Source organism: Ursus maritimus, unplaced genomic scaffold (genome assembly GCF_017311325.1).
Source record: "Ursus maritimus isolate PB19 unplaced genomic scaffold, ASM1731132v1 scaffold_6, whole genome shotgun sequence".
Classification (NCBI taxonomy): domain Eukaryota; kingdom Metazoa; phylum Chordata; class Mammalia; order Carnivora; family Ursidae; genus Ursus; species Ursus maritimus.
In genome coordinates this window covers 78,433,398-78,450,039 of record NW_024426774.1, presented here as the reverse complement: position 1 = coordinate 78,450,039, position 16,642 = coordinate 78,433,398, and the positions used below count along the sequence as shown (strand labels likewise).

The 16,642-nt window shown below is 48.1% G+C and overlaps 1 protein-coding gene across 3 annotated transcripts in view; it reads right to left on the bottom strand.

The window, feature by feature from the left end:
- Positions 1 to 8,731: 8,731 nt before the first annotated feature.
- The window catches only part of IL1R2 (interleukin 1 receptor type 2), a 33,589-nt gene continuing 25,678 nt past the window's right edge, over positions 8,732 to 16,642 (bottom strand). For all 3 annotated transcript variants that reach the window (XM_008699117.2, XM_040623637.1, XM_008699118.2), the window contains exons 6-9: positions 14,923 to 14,985; positions 12,949 to 13,084; positions 10,883 to 11,025; positions 8,732 to 8,913 (exon numbers count right to left, since the gene is read on the bottom strand). In XM_008699117.2, the coding sequence (XP_008697339.1) occupies positions 8,774 to 8,913; positions 10,883 to 11,025; positions 12,949 to 13,084; positions 14,923 to 14,985 (482 nt within the window). In that variant the 3' untranslated portion in view covers positions 8,732 to 8,773. The remainder of the gene's footprint in view (positions 8,914 to 10,882; positions 11,026 to 12,948; positions 13,085 to 14,922; positions 14,986 to 16,642) is intronic.

Here is a 16,642-nt window from a genome sequence, read left to right as displayed (position 1 = left end):
TGGCAGCCCACAGAGCACCACGTGGCTGCAGAGGTTCTTCTATGAGGGTGGTGGGCCACTTCCAACCCATGGTAGGCTTTGGCGCATGGCAACTTCCCTTGGCAACCATGCAGCTTGCGGCTGATTGGTCTGCTTGCTTGCTTGCTTGTTAGCATATGGTTCCATACTGAAGCTGTCTGAAGTACGGTGGGGGCTGAGCAGGGAGGCAGGCCCTGTAGTGAGCAAAGCCAAGCCAGAGGCCTTTGGAGACAGAGCGATGCAGCCCGCTCTGGAACTGTACCAGCTACAGGCAGGTGTGGTATGATTCCAGGCAAAGCTGAATGAAACTGGATTAAGCCTTTCTAGTAGGGGTGGTGCTGCGTCTACACTGCAAGGCTGCTGAGTTCCTGTGCTGCCCATGGGCACCGTCAGTCCCGGGCCAGGGTTGGCAGAGCCAGATCACATGGCCCAGCTTTCATCTCTGCTGGGGCCAAGCACAGTACTGTGGAGGGACATATTTTAAATTCATGGGCCTTGTCCATAACCTAAGAATCTTAAAATGGTCAAAGAATTGCTGAGTGAGTTTCCATGTGACATGACTCTTCTTGATGGAATTGCAAGAATTGTTTGTTGAAGGAACATGGCGGAAACTGTATTTCGGGCAGTTTGTTAGGACAGTAATAACGGAAGGCACAGCACAGATGAGGCTGAGTAAAGGGGACATCAGGACGATGGTATTACGTCTGGCCTGGGGTAGCTGTTGAACCGATAGCATATAGTGGGATTGTCCAGCTTGAGAGAGAAGGTGAGCAGGGGCTCTGGCAAACCCAAACTTAGTGATTTGATAGCTCTCACGTGGAATAGCCAAATGAAACAAAAATCTAGACAAATGTGCCAGGATGAATGAATGAATGAACGATGAGTCCTGGTCCAGAAAGCAAAGGAAGTTAATGTCAAAGCCTTCAGACCCACAGGCACTAGAAGATGAAGGAGGCCGCCCCGGGAACCAGCTGCAGGGCAGGGAGACTGCCAGCGCCCGGACCGCTGCTGGCTGACCCCAAGGGGGAGGGGCCGACGTCCGAGACTTTGCTTCCCTCCCACCACGTGATCCAGCAGGCAGCCAAGGCCGGGACCCTCCGGCTTACCTGGGGCACACACACTTGGAGCCTATCCCTCCACTACAGGAATGTATTTATGTGGGAGAAATGCTACATAGGGTCTTGATCATTCAAAAGCTGAGGGAAAACCAAGAACTGAGTTGTGCGTGGGGGGACAATCATCCTCAGGGGACCCCAGGGGTGCAGGCGGGGCTGCAATCTGCTGAGACTGATTCTGAAGCTCAAGTGGGGCTGGGAGAGACACCCGCCCTTGGGAAAGGTGCAGAGGCCTGGAAAGTTCCACAGCAGGAAGCCATGGTCACTGGTGCTTAGGCCCAGGCCTGCACGTGCCTGCTGATGACACACTGGGGAAGCTCTGTCACCAGGCAGGGCCTGAAACACAGGACTCAGCGAGAAAGACTCCATAAGAAGTTCCAAGTAGGGAACCGGGTGGGGAAGAATGGTACCAAGAAAAGACAGGGATCCTGGGAGAGGGGCTCCCCCTGGAGACATATAACTTACTCAAGAAAATATCAGGGATTCAGTTGCTGAGATAAGATGCAGAGGTGGAATTTTCCAGATAAGTCACTGTGGTGATGTGACTAAGGCCTGTGGGGGTAGTTGGTCCAACAGAGTCAACATTCTGCGGTCAAAGATCCTAGAATAACCACAGTGGGACTCAGGCTGTAAGCCTGCCTCCCCATCACCCCGGGGCATCACCCTGAGCCTCTCCCTAGCAGCTCTGTCATTTCCAGCGTGTTCCCCAGGATGCCGATGCTGCCAGGCTGGGGTCCACACTCCAAGACCAGCACCAGCCCCTGTCTGCCCTTCTCCCCGGCACTCCTGGGGCTGCTGTGGTCGCTCTGACACCCGGTGCCAGGTGAGAGCAACAGTGGCCTGCGAAATCTGCTCCAGAGGCCAGGAGACAGCTTATCCTAAAATTCAGTGTGAGTGGAGTCAGGGCTGTGCTAAAATTGTTTTAACACTTGGGACTTTTTAAAGGGGACATGTGAGAGGCCAATACGAGGTCCAAGGCCTAGGAGCCACACCTTTCCCTAGAAGACAGAGCGCCCCTGGACAGAGAAGCCCTCCTGCTGGCACTAAGCTAGGCAGGATCTGGAGGACGAAACTCGACAGCAATCTCAACATTTTAGAGGTTTGGTTTCTTTACCCTCAATTTTACAAGGACAAAGTTAATCTTTGAACTTTAATGTCTCCTTAGGAACTTGATAGTGAAAAAAGAATTGCAAATCAAATTCGGGCTACGGAATATTGTTTTACAACCTTTGACTACTAATGCTTGCCAGGTTTACGGTGACTGCTTTACGGACTTGGCTGTGCTTGATAAAGGATATTTGATATCCTTGCAAAAAAATTAAAAAAAAATAGGGAGCGTATCTACTTTGTTGGCTTTTTACTTTTGGCCATTTATTTCCTTGCAGAACTGGCGAGCTGTCACAGGAAGCTGGGCCTAAGTGTACTAACGACGTGTTTCTGACACCCAGGCTTTGCCGCCCCTCCCAGGGCTAGCCAATTCCTAGGGCATGCTTTTCAAATGCAAAACAACCAATCCAGAGTCTGGCACCCCAAGCACCTCCTCTTATCAGTCTCTCTCACAATGGGGGCCACCACCCAGCTGCCCTAAGCCAGGCACCAGTGAAAGAAATTACTCAATGAAATTAGACAAACTAGCCAATCCAAAACCTGCTCCCCCTGTTTTGTTCATTCCTTCCAAAGAAACAGCAGTAAAAGCCATGCTTTCCCCTCACTCCCTCTGCCTCCTGACCCAGGCGGGTGCTTCCCCATGTGGCTCTGTGTGGCATGGGGTGCCCCATTCTTCTGGGATCTGTCACAAACCATCTCTTCAATGACAATCATTTCCAAATCTGTTGGTCTCACCATACCTGAATAATAATAAAACAGATATTTTAGAGGCACTGGGGTGGCTCAGTAGGTCAAGTGTCCAACTCTTAGTTTTGGCTCAGGTCCTGGTCTCAGAGTTGGATCGAGCCCCACGTTGGGTTCCGTGCTCAGAGTGGAGTCTGCCTGAGATTCTCTCCCTCTCCCTCTGCCCCTCTCCCCCACAATCGATCAATCAATCAATCAATCAATCAAAATAATAATAAAACCTACATGTTAAAACAGTAATTTGGGACAGGACATTTAATTCCCATCCATTCCTCTTCATTTCTGAACCTTCTGGGGGCTAAATCTACATTGCCCACCGTCAGGTTCAGAAAGATCGAGAAAGTTTCACTTCTATTTCCTGGACAAGCAGCCTCCAAACGGTCAAGCGGGACTGTGCACATGGGCTGCTCGTCCCCTCCTGTGGGACACAGGCTGGCCGCGGTCCCACAAGACAAGAGAACTAAAACCTGGAGAATGCTGCCGGGGAGAGGAACACTTGGGTCCCATGCCTGGCGCTTCCTTCCCTGCAGAGGAACCCCCACTAGAGTCACTCTTGTCCCCTCACGGATTCCAGATGTAGCTTCGGGGCGTTTGGAGAGAAGCAGACACATGGATCTCAGCTCTTCTCAATGCCAGGCTGCCGCCAGGAAAGCGAATACTTGCTCTGCTCCCTCTTCCTGTATTCTTACAAGGAACTCAGACCCAGTGTGGGGCCAGCTGTTCTCCAGCTGTGCTGAGTCCTGGCAGTCAGTGTTAGGAAAGCCCCCGTTGCTGCCCATCTAAGCCACGCAGTGATGTAATTACTGAAACTGAGCCTCTGTGTCCTCACCTCCAAGATGGGGGTTACAGAATTTGCCTTGCCGATCCTTTGAGGATTAAATTGGGTAAAACATATAAAATCTTGTGCATTGTAAATGATTAAATGTTGGCTTCCTCTTCATTCTTGCTTGTTTTCTCCCCATCTAAAGTTTTCTCTGCCTCGGCCTTTGCAGCTGGCTGAGCCGCTCCCGGCCCCACGTGGGCGCACTCCTGGGCCTCCCTCAGGGGCCCGGTAACAGCTGACGGGCCCTTTCTGAAGAACCAGGGGCAGCACCTCCAGAAGTCTGTTGGCAGGAGACTTTGTTTCACTTTGCTTCATCCGAACAAGGAGGAGGAAGTGGTTTCTGCAGGCACGCCAGGGAAGAGGAGGGCATCATCCATAGCTGAGTCCTGTGGGAGACAGGCTGCGGCCCCCACGGCCACTGTGGTTGTCTGGCTGGCCACGTGAGCCACGAAGGGGGAGCTTCTGCAAATGCACAGGGAGGCTCCTGGCACCTCAGCGGACAGAGGCTGTCGCCCACCGTGGCAGCTAGACTGCTCGTCCTGGACACCCTGGGACACTGCCCTCTGTGGGGTGACAGTGCTCTGTGGGGGGGTGACAGTGCTCTCTGGGGGGCCGGACCCCGCAATGAGGAGCCCTCGAGAGACGACACGGTCGCAGAGGCCCATGGGCGGGGACAAGAACAGGAAAACAACCATGAAACACAAGGCCCATTTATGTGTCCAAGTGAGCTATTGGCAGAAGTCATGGAAATAACCAGTGCGAACTGGGGAGTCAGGGCAGGAGCTGGGAAACTTGGAAGAGTCCTGCTGGTGGGGTCACGTTTGCTCTCACAGGCCGGCGAGTCCTGGAAAAACCCAAGTAACACACGATTTCTCTGTCCAGCGAACAGACGCTCCTGAAGTGCCTGCTGGCTAGTGAGGCCCTGTGCGGGTGTCGGGGATGCTCCTGTCCCTGGAAGGTCTCACCGTAGCTATACGAAGACCCTACTCGCCCCGTAAAGCCCCTACACATGCCCCTAGCACAGGAAATCTTTGTGACATCAAATTCAACTTTAGTGCCTAAATTATTGCTGGTGCCTGCCCCTGGTGTCCACTGTCGCCCTTGGTCAGTTCTTGGGGAAGTGGAGTTTGATGACATAGGTCGCTCTCCTGCAGGTAGCAGCGCGAAGCGCGAGGCTGTCCGAGGCTGGTTACTGCCCCATCCCCCTGATTTCCAGGGGAAGGTGAAAAAATTCCACTTCAGAAAGTTTGACCAACGGAATGAACATAAAATAGATGAAAACATCAAGAAAACACCTTGTTTCTTCTGTTTGTTTGTTTAGTCTGCACTCAGAATTAAGCAGAATCCTAGGTGAAGACACACTCTTCATCGGTCCATGAGTGGCCTGTTTCTTAATCTGTTTGATAATAAATGATAATAATCCATGCCTCAATAGGAGATCTAGAACTTGATGAAACGGACATCTTTCTAACCCATCCCAGTCCTGGGCCCGCCACCGGTCGCCCGATGTGTTCACTATCCCGAACCTTGGGTTGCTCAATCTCTTGCTTTCGTAAAACACAGGCAATTGTAAAACTTTAAAATCATATAGGCGCTCCTTAAATATAGACATATATATATCCAAATATATTAAAATAGTTTTATCACATATGTGCTCTTAAATATGAATATATATAAAGATATGCATGTATACAGAGAGAGATTTTAGTTTTAGTTGTTTTTCACTTTCACTAAAAAGGGATCATGCTATAAATAGATGTTTCTGAGACTTATTTTTTACTTAATATTTCTAAGATTCATCCACTTTGTTGCATGTAGCTGTATTTTATTCACTTTCGCTGTTGTAAAAGATTCCACTGTGCTATTACACCTCAGTTTATGGACTCATTCTCTTGTCTAGTGGGTATTTGGTTATTTCCATACTGTTGGTTTTTTCTTCTGTATTATGGAAATTTCTAGACATATGCAAAAAGAGAGAGGATTGCATAAAGAGCCGCCAAGCACCCATCACTGGTGTTAACAATTGTCAACACACGGCCAATCAATTGCATTTCATCCATACTCACCCCGCCCACCCCCCCAGTACTGGACCATTCTGACGCAAATCTCAACTATCATCCGTAACTATTTCTGGAAGTCTGTTAGAAATACAACAGCTCTTCTTTCAAAATGTAACACAATTCCAATATCACACTTACTACCTTGCAATTCTTGTCAGTCTGGTGTCCAAAATTCCCTGGTTGTCTCCTGTTCTTTCTAAGAGGAAGACCCTCCCCCCACCCTTCTTGTGAACTGCGGATGGAGGAAATGCGTAGGCCATGCAGTCAAGCTGGAGTCTCCAAAGTTGTTGGCAGCTCTCTTCTGGCTGCAGTCAGCTTCTTTTCTGGGTCACTGCTGAGGCTGCCAGAACCTGAGGGTGGGGAACTCCAGGGAGCCCTGGAGGAGGGGTCCCAGGAAGGAAGAGGGACAACAGCTACACGTCACCCCAGCCTGAGGATCCAGAACAGGCGGAAGCACCCAAAGCAGCCCTCTGCTTGCATCTCAAAGCTTGTGTCCACCTCCTTCAAGGTCAAAGTTCCGAATTCAAGGCCAAAAGCCCTCTGCCTGCTCCTTCTCGTTCCCTTCTCCTTCCTTCCATGCTTCCAAGACGGGCAAGGAAGGAAAGAGAAGAGAACAGCAGGGAAACACAAAAGTAAGGCTCAAAAACTGCCTGTAAATGTCCTTGGTAAAATGTCCAGTGGTCAGCGAACCTTCTCTGTAGAGCGCCAGATAGCAAATAGTTCAGACTCTGTTGTCACGACAACTCTGCCTTCAAAGAGCAAAAGCGGCCATAGGCACTCCATAAACAAAACTTAATTTACAGAAACAAAGGGCAGACTGCAGATTGTCCACCTAAACAATACAACTATCCTTGTTCCTGTCTATTTCTCCTATGTTTTTGATTATTAAATATAGCACTCTAGGGTAGTTCCTGCTCTTAGCCCCATTTTCACATCAGAAGACTGACACAGGGCATGGCTAAAGGCCCCAACTAGGATCAGAGGCACCATGTGGTGGAGCATGAATTGAACCCAAGAAATCTGTCTTCAAAATCCTTGGGTTTTTTTTCCCCTTTTTCTAGCTGCCACTGAATTTTAATATTGTCTTAACCATATAAATTGCATAAACAATATACAATTTTTCCTTAACATTATAAACATTTCAATCTTGTATTCTTGACACATAATTGTTCATCGTCAGGGTAAGAAGTTTCACTGAAATATTTCATACATCTATTTATCTTCTGTTGTTGAATTGGTCGAAGATTAAGTCCCAGGAGCAGCATTCCCCGGGCATCTCTAGGACTCAGGCACGTGTGCTGGGGAGGGGGTGTTGGCCTGAGGCATTTGCCACTTTCTACGGTGTCAGTACTCCCATGACGGTGGGTCTTAAGCTTCCAACATGACATCACTGAGCAGAGCCAGGCAGAGATGCCACACTTGGCTCTTGCAAGGAGCCAGCAGCACCCGGCTCCCCCCGGCTTGATACAGGTTGCCTTTCTACTACCCAGTACCAAGTTATAAATGGAATGACAGGATGTGGGAGTTATTATCTAGAAATGACCTTGATGTTGCCTTTTACAACTGGATAGTGTGTGACAGCCTGGGTATCTCAATATCGTTGTAAATCAGTTGTAAAACAGATCATTTTTCTGTGGTCCCCTTATGTGTGTGTCTTCCACAAATTCCCTGTTCATGTTCCCCCATCCATGAGGGTTAGGATGCCTTTCTTTAAACTCTGAATAACTCTCTATTAATTCCTTGAGCTCCCCTGACATAATTTCTTTTATGTTCTGCTTTTATTCTTTTGTTATGCAGGAACTGTTACATAGTCAAGCCTGTCCAGCTGTACTCTGGGGAGTCTTTTATTGGTAGCGAACGCAAGAAAATCCATCCTATTCTCATCTATTCTACAAACAGGTATTAAATGTTCAATAAGTGGCAGGCATGATTCCAGGTATTAGGGATACAGCCATGACCAAAATAACATTTCTGTCCTCACGCCATTCCCTTGGGGAAAACTGAAAATAAACAAGTACATATGTAATGGTCTGGTGGTGATAAGATCTGTAACGACACAAAGCAGAGGGAGAAACAGAGAGGGATGGAAAGAGGTGCTATTCAGAAGTGCCTCTGGGAAGGTCACTTGAACAAAGACTTGAATTCAAGTGAAGGAGTGAGTCATGCTAATTTTCCTGCAATCTGATTTTTTTTTAATTTAATTTATTAAGTTAACCGGGATTGGGGGGGAGGGGTATATGATATAAAAGAGGTTCTGATTATTTTTTTTCTAATGTGTATACAATTATCCCAATACCTTTCCATCCTCCTTATTTTCAGAAGCTTTGTTATGAAGTTGAGTCTATTTTTCAGTTCACTAAAATGTCCTAACATGTATTTTTTCACAGTCTACTCTATTTTAATTGCTAGTTTTTGGTTCATCCTTTTGAAAAAAAAATTCACCAATTTTTGTTGATGCTCCTTCTTTAGCATTTCTAAATCTCTCTTTCCAGTCTCAAAATGAAATTCCATCTTCCCCAAAAGGCAACCTACATCTTACCTTTATATCTACTAACACCCTTCATGGAGTATAGCCAACATAACTTTTTGATACATTTTTGTTAAATGACGAGTGAATAAACCATAAAACTCATTCAGATGTTTTCGACTCCACGTCACTCTTCTAAATAGGTCACAAGTGTCCAAGAATTACTCTCCCACCCACACGCACGCTCGCTCCTGTCATTCTGTTTCAGAATAAACGTCACATTCATACTTCAGTCCTTTACCATAAACACAGCAGGTCGTTAAACCAACTGAGGAAGAGCAGAATCCTCGCAAAGGCCAAGTCCTTTCCATAAAAAAGGATATCATTTGTCTCTGGATTGTTTTATTGTCTTTATTTTACTTGGGTAAGATTGAAAATCTTAATGGCCAGTCTTTAACGTGGTCAAACCGTATGCTTTTCCAGTTCTGTGTTTACACCGTCTGTGCATCCATATTCCCACCAAAACCAAGCAGACCAGGGAGAGGGGGGCCAGCACGGTCCCCCAGGAGAATGTGGTAGCTGTAGGAAGAACAGAGTCACATCATGGGTGGAAGGAACATTCTCTCACTGCCACGCAGGACAGTGCAATGCATGTTTATAGAGAAGACAGGAATTGGAGTTCGTTTTTTCTAATAATTGTGCGTGGATTTTTCAGAAAGCATGCCCTTCACATCAGATCAAGGATATTTGAGAAGGACATCTGCGGCATTAGGGAAACAAGCAAAGCAGAACGAAAATCCATCAGAAAGAAGCACAGAGTGGGGCGAGGTGCCAAGGATCTCTGTTCCACCTGTTGAATGGTGGGCAATACGATATTATTGGCTCAGGTCTCAACCAGCCAACTGGGACATGGCGAAGGTCCAGCGTGCCTCTTCCAATGAGCGTGCATGTCCGAAGGATGACATTAACACAGGCGAGAAAACCAACTCTGAACAAAGGAGCTGTAGGTGTCAAGATTATCGCTTGGACCCAGCTATTTTATATTCTACCCCTTGGCATCTCTGTGTCAGGAAAATGTGGAAAGAGAGTACGAATAAAGACGTAACAAGCAAATACAAGAACAAGAGTGTTCTTGGACTCACTGATGACGAGGCCACAGTTCCACATTTTAAAGCTACTACTTATTATCTTCTGTCTGGGCCTCCAGGAATCAACACAATCTCAGACTATTTCTCCAGATGATCTTTCTACCTTAACATCCCACAAGCCTTAGAAATGCCTCAAGCTTTAATTTTCTGAGCAGTCATCCGGACGCACCTCTCCATGCTGGTGACAGGCTTTTATCTGTGTCCTCAGCCATGAGTCACAGCCAACCCAGCAAAGGACATGCCGGGGGACAGCTCCCATACAGCAATATTTAAAGGTTCCAGCTTCGGGCCCAGACAAACCACAGGTTCCTTTGGGTCACAATCTGAACCCCAGAAGTGGACTCTGCTTTCCGTGGGCCACTTCCTTTCCAGGGCTGGACAACTACTGACTCTTTCGTGGGAATGATTTAAAGCATCAGCTTTTGCTTATATGTCCTAGGACACGGTTCTCAAACTCGAATATGAAAGGAGCCTGCTAAATCGCCGTCTTTGGCCTTACCCTGGGAGGATTCGGGTAGATCTGGGGTGAGCCCAGGGTTCGGTGTTTTCAACTAGTGGCCCAAGTGGGCGATGCTGGTGGTGCTCAGACCACAGCTGGAGAAAAGCTGTATGTGTCATGCTCTGCCCTGAGGCTTAACCAAATCCTCATCCTTTCAATTACAAGTACGTCTGCGGCTGCCTTCCCAGCAAACACAGAGAATGTGGAGCAATCTGTTGGACTCCTACAGACTGCCCAGGAGGCATCAAGAGACTGCAGCTGGCGATCACTCTGGCTTCTGCCTTGTCCTCTCTGGCTGTCAACGATCTCTGCGTTACCTGCGTTTCCCTTCCCCACTCCATGCTTAAATGCTGGGAAGAAATCAATTTAGTCCGAATGATAGCATGGGTTTTTCTTTTCTTCTTATTTTAAACGGGCACTGGGCTGATTTTACTACAGTCTTGTGCTTTATCTCCTGGGAACCGATGACTTTAACCCTAAAACGTTGCCCTGAGCGCTGTGGATCGCCCAGTCCCCAGCTCTTGGAGAACGGAGTTCCTCAATCTCCGGCTAAAGACCGTCCTACCCTCCTTGAGGTGTCATGGGGAAACGGCTACGCCTGCTGATGCGGGGGCAGAGCCACGCAAGGACACCGGGTTTTTTAAGTTTATCACAGAACTACCTTATCTTTTTTCCAAAAGTCAGCTTGCTATTTAAGTTTTTACTTGAACATAATCTCCCAGAGCCAGCTCCCACCCGACAAAAAATAAATCATCAACAGGGAGAGATCTGCCTTGGGTGCTCCACTGAGAGGAAACAGGGGACTGCCCCCGCAATCCTCTGGAGAACCAGCAGCTTGGTCTAGCATCCGCAGAGCACGGCCCATGCTGCTTTTCCCCTTGAACGTTCCCCAGATACGTACCTTCTTTGACTGTGGTACGCAGCGTCTGAAAACTAAGTGTGTTACGGACAAGGCATTTAAAATCCGTGTTCAGATCCTCTCTTATGACCGGATCAAAAACCAGCGGCACTTCGATGTAGTTCTCATTGTTCTCTGAGTACTCCCTGAGTGAGAAAACATTCACTTCAACGTGGGGTATCAAATGCAAGCCCATCTTTATGACGGAGACATCCGAACGTTCTCAATGGGAAGGATCTGCCGTGCTTAAATTGGTCTCAGCGTTCATAAAGTCAGGAGCGCTTGCCATGATATTCGTTCCCTATTTGGAAGAATTCCTAAGCCTGGGCCTGAAGGTAGGAGTGACACTGAAGATGCTGGTCCCTGTAACAGGACACTTGTCACAAGGAAAACTTAACAGGGGCCAGTTTCGTTTGGATAATGGAAAAATTCATTTTGTAAGGCCGTTGATGAATGAAGAGGCAGTAGTGGGAATAGAGATGTCTGCCTTGGAGAAACTGGACGGTAAGGCCAATAAATCATTTGCATACTGAGGAGGAGGGATTTTCCAGGAATCCTGGCCTCCACGATGTTTCCTCCTCTCATCTCCATTGCCAGCTGTCATTCTGGGAACTCAAGCTCCGAGTGGAGGGCCACAGACGGGCGAGGCCAGGGAACGGTTCTAACCAGCATTGCTGCCATTTGTAATGTGACCGTCACCTGAAGATGCTTCACAGCTACCTAGAAGCATGAATGAAAACACCACTGACGCGGATCTGCTGGGACTATTTCTTTAATCCTTGGAAAAACAGGCTCCTTTAAGAGCGCGAATAGTCTGAGTAAGCCGACATGGGACATGTTAGTGATGCCAAGCTTTTCCCAACAAAGACTTAGCAAGCAGGCAATTGTGCTAACCACATATAATTTTGATCCACTACACTGCATCCAGAAAGGCCTTTTTTGATAGGTCTTTGAAAAAAGACAAAAAATTGGCAAGCAGAAGTTGAGGCTAATTCATCGTACTGTCACCTGAATTTTAAAAATCCTTGTTAATCGGGAACACTGAATGGTCTTCCATTCAAACACAATGGTCCTTCCTTAAACACAAATGGCTCACATTTACAAGGTCTGACTATCTACTGTGGGGTGAGAAAACATTTTGCAGAGATGAATGCTCATGAGAACAGAATTCTTCCTTTCTTTCAACATTAAACTTCCGTAGCACCTGTGGCCGCCTCCGATACTGTGGCTAACTTTCGGACTCTGTTGAAGGGTTTGCGAAAATGTTTGACACTCAGGTTGCAGGGTGCGGCGTGGAAATGTATTAACTCCAAAGTTTTTTTTTTTTTTTTTGGAAAACCGCAAAAATCAAGAAACAAATGTTTAATGAAACAGCTAGAAAATGCAACATCAATGCCAAGTAGTTTGGCTCCTATAGGAAGTTTGGTTCTCAAGAACAACTGGTAATACTCAGCAAAACTCAATTTTTAAAATTCTAAAAATCTGTGGCCCCTGGGTGGCTCAGTCAGTTAAGTGTCTGACTCTTTTTTTTTTTTTAAGATTTTATTTATTTATTTGACAGAGAGAGAGACAGCCAGCAAGAGAGGGAACACAGCAGGGGGAGTGGGAGAGGAAGAGCAGGCTATCAGCCGAGGAGCCTGATGTGGGGCTCGATCCCAGAACGCCGGGATCACACCCTGAGCCGAAGGCAGACGCTAACAACTGTGCCACCCAGGCGCCCCAAGGGTCTGACTCTTGATTTCAGCTCAGGTGATGATCTCAGGGTCATGCGATCAAGCCCTGTGTTGGGCTCTGTGCTCAGCGTAGAGTCTGCTGGAGATTCTCTCTCCCTCTCCCTCCACCCTTCTCCTGGCTCATGGTCTCTCTCTCTACAATGAATAAATATATCTTTTAAAAACATAAAACAAAATTCTAAAAATCCAACAGTTTATAATCAAAAAAATTATTTTTAATGGAGTGTGCGTGTCATATGAATAGGTCTGGTATGACATTCTCTCTAGAAGGAAGAGTGAAGCCCTCGGAAGCCCCATAAGACACTTCTCAGCTGACAAAGACCTTCACCCACTTACTGGCGCTGCCCCTCGGCCACGCGGCCTCCCTGGTAGGCGTTCTCTATTCTGGTGTTGTTGGCCGTCCACCAGAGCATGGTGGTCGACTGTGTCCCAGCTCCCAGAAACACCTTACACGGGATTGTCAATCTTGATCCTGTGCATGGCAAGACACCACACAGCAAACATTAGAATCCAGCCAGGGAACACGGGCCGCACCAGCCCCCGTGTCCGCCAACAAATCCCAGTGGCGGACCCTTCCCCATCTTCTCAAACACCCCTCGACAGCCATTTCTTTCCTTCGAAGGAAACTTAGTTCCCTCAAATGATTCCATTCACATAGAACACCAGTATGTATCAAGCTGTCTCCAGTTCCCTCAACTGGTCTTCGTCAGAGACAAAAACCCTGGGGACAAATGGCTTCCCCAAGGCCACTTGGCTCCTACAGGGCCTTCTGAATTCACGGACGCCTTCTCCTACACTTTATTCTAGGTACCCCAAAAAGTCAGATGAACGTTTGGATTCTTTCTCTCTGCCCATTGCTGGTCTCAGCCCTCATGTTTCCCCTGGGAACACCCAGTCGCACATCATGCTTTTCTGGGATTAACTCTTTACAAAGCCACTGTATTTCATATGCATGGTCCCTTCTGCAGCTGTTCGGTGTGAGGTACTGGGCCCTCCTCCTCAGTCACTAGAAGTTATATTTTTTTTAATCACCAAAGAGGAGGAAAGAAAAAAAATGAACAAGTTGGTCCCATTTGTTTCTTCCTCATGGTGACGTGCCTCCCTGTGGTAGGTCTTTTAATGTTTGGCCCCCCTGCAGGCTCTTCTCCCTCCTTCACCGCCTCCTACAACCTTAAGATCTTTGGGCCGAAAGCAACCCATTAAATCTGGCCTCCTGTGACTCTGCCATGCACATGGGTGCATTCAAAGCAACGGGGTGGGGAACTCAGCTCCACCTGGCCGGGGAACGCCTAGGAGCCAGGGTGCTGGAATCCCAGGCAGCATCGACCTGTGTCCCCACTTCCCCAGATTTCCAGGTGGTTGTTCCAAGGGCCGAGGCAGCCTGTGTCAGGCAGCAATGCCAGCATCTGCACAAAAGTCCCCCTTCTCTATGGCCACCAACTAGAATTTAAAATGTAAGGCCAACAGCAAACAGAAGAGAGAGCTGGATTCATGGGAAGGGAGGGAAGAAGGGAGGGAGGGAGGGAGGGAGGGAGAGAGGGAGAATAAGGCCTACAAAACCATTATAGGAAAACAAACCAAAATAGAACGGGCTTCACAGACACACAGGGCTGCCCGAAGCCTAGCCTGACTTGAGTGTGGCTGTTGACCTTCAGTGGCCACAGTGACGCCCTGCGCAGCTTCTCCTTCAACGGAAGGACCCCTACGGGGTCGGTGTTGACACTGAGTGGCAACCCATGAGACATAGTGACCATCCACAGGGAAGTGTGCGCTGGCCGGAACAGCCCGAGCCACAGCCGCACGGGGTGAAAAATGGAAAACCCTGGCAGTCACTCTCATCACCCACCTTGAGCAGCTGTTTGGGCAGCGAGAGACCATCTCTGTGGGGCCAGCAGGGACAGGGTCGGCTCACGTTACAAACGGACTCTCAGGGAAGTGTTGCGTGTCAGCCAAGTTTTGGTAAAGGGACTTATTCAAAGCATACTGCAGGTGCTGGCCACACTAGGGAACCATGCTGTTAATCCCCTCATACAGCTGATGAAAGCCACCAGAACGTTGGGACATTTACACTTAGATGTTTGCAGATAGGGTGTTCACATAACAAAGTACACGTATTTTCACACAATGCCATTTCTAACATCTCACAGAAGGGAAGATGTTATTTCTGCCTCTTCTACGGGGTTCCAGGGTCCCACCCAGGCACGCTGCACACCCAAGGGGCAGGTGCAGTCAGCGGGCACAAGGGTCTGGGACCCTGGGCTTTGGGACTGCAGGCCCCCCCGTGGGTGACACGGTCCTTGTGGGCCTTACCCAGTGAAGCTAATATGGTCTGGTGGGGGGAGATAATCACAGGAATCGTCTCCTCTTCTTTTTCTGAAAAGGATGTGAGGAAAAGAGATTCAATTAGGGAAGCCATCATTTCAAGCTGAGATTCAAGTTCCATTGTTTAGCTAATTAACAAAGCTATCCTCCGCAGTGCGGCCAGCCATTGTAAGAGTCGACCTTTGTCTGGCAAAGGAAACAGACTCTCCACAAAACGGAGCATCTTAGGCCAGTGCCCTTCCCAGAAGAGAGATTACTGGAAGAGGCCACAGTTAAATACACATTCCACTAACAGATGTTCTTTGCTCTGTGATAAATAATTAACCATTCCCCTCCCCGGCTTCCTGAATGAATTCTTAATAGTAATGTTCACAGTGCCCACAAGACAGACTTCACCTCAACATCTATTTGCCCTAAAATCTCCCCCTCCTCTCCATTCCTGCTTCCCCAAGTGCCTGCCACACAATAATGCAGAGTCACTTCAAAAACATAAATAGAGACGCGGGAATTTGGGAACCACCTGTTTATACTGCTAATCCCACACTGAGTGATAAAGAGCATAACCCAGAGTTGGCTACTATGTCTTGTTAACGGAGGACGTAAACTCCTTTGGGAGGCAGACGGAGGTGGACCTCTGAATAGGAACCCAACTCCCCAAGAGGCAGGTCTCCCGACAGCTTGAAGAAAGTGGGCACCTGAATTGGAGCAAAAAGCATGGCTGGGGGTGGGCAAAGGGCTGCCCATCTCCATAACTGCTAGCTCCATCCTTACAGCTTCGCTGCAGAGCATTTTGAAATCCTAACATGAGTAAGCATTAGGCAGCCGCACAGCAGAGGAGCGCATGGCTTCTGGACCAAGACCAGGAGCCTCCCCGCAATCGCCCCCCACCAACACACATAATCATATGCCTGCCACACAGAGGCTGGGACAACAGAGAGGCAAGAAAGAAAAAGCCTCAGAGGCTAAATAACCACTGTGCTTTTCAAATCTTGAGGGCATCACGGGGCGGGGCGGGGGGGGGGAGGGGAAGTGGGGGGTTAAACACAGATTGCTGTGCTCCCCCCCCCATTTCTAACCCAGTAGGTCTGGGATGGAGACTGAGATTCTGCAAGTCTAGTGAGCACCCCAGTGCTAGACCACCCTTTGAGAAGCCCTGAGAAACATTGGGATCACAACCCGGGGTAAAATGTGGGCTGGCCGCCCCCTAGTGTTCCTGTGCAGTATCGCATGAACAGGATAATTCGGAACCCTTTCAAAGTCAGCCAAGTCTCCGTGATTCCCCCACTGGGTAACAAGGAGTTGATACGAATGAATCCTCACAAGACTGTAATCTAGAGATTTCAGTTCATGGGGGACACAGTTTTCCCTGTGGTCAAACTGAATCTCTGGATTTTCTCTGGAAGGGAAAAATAGTTAAACTTCTCCCTTCACAGACCAATTATTTAACCTTAATATATCTCCAAAGCCCTCTGAAATGCCCTAAAAGACTCCAATTGCATCTCCAGCATATTAAATTTTAAAAAGCAGCATACTCTCTAGGGCGGAGTCCAGGACTCAAACACTTTTACGTTCCTTGCACCAAGCTTGATGTCCAGCATGTAGGTGGTAAATACTAAACAATTTTAAATATTCATCAACACTGTTCACAACATTATTTTCAAGTAGAACTCATTTAAGCCAATGAGAGCACTCACTATTTGAAATTCTG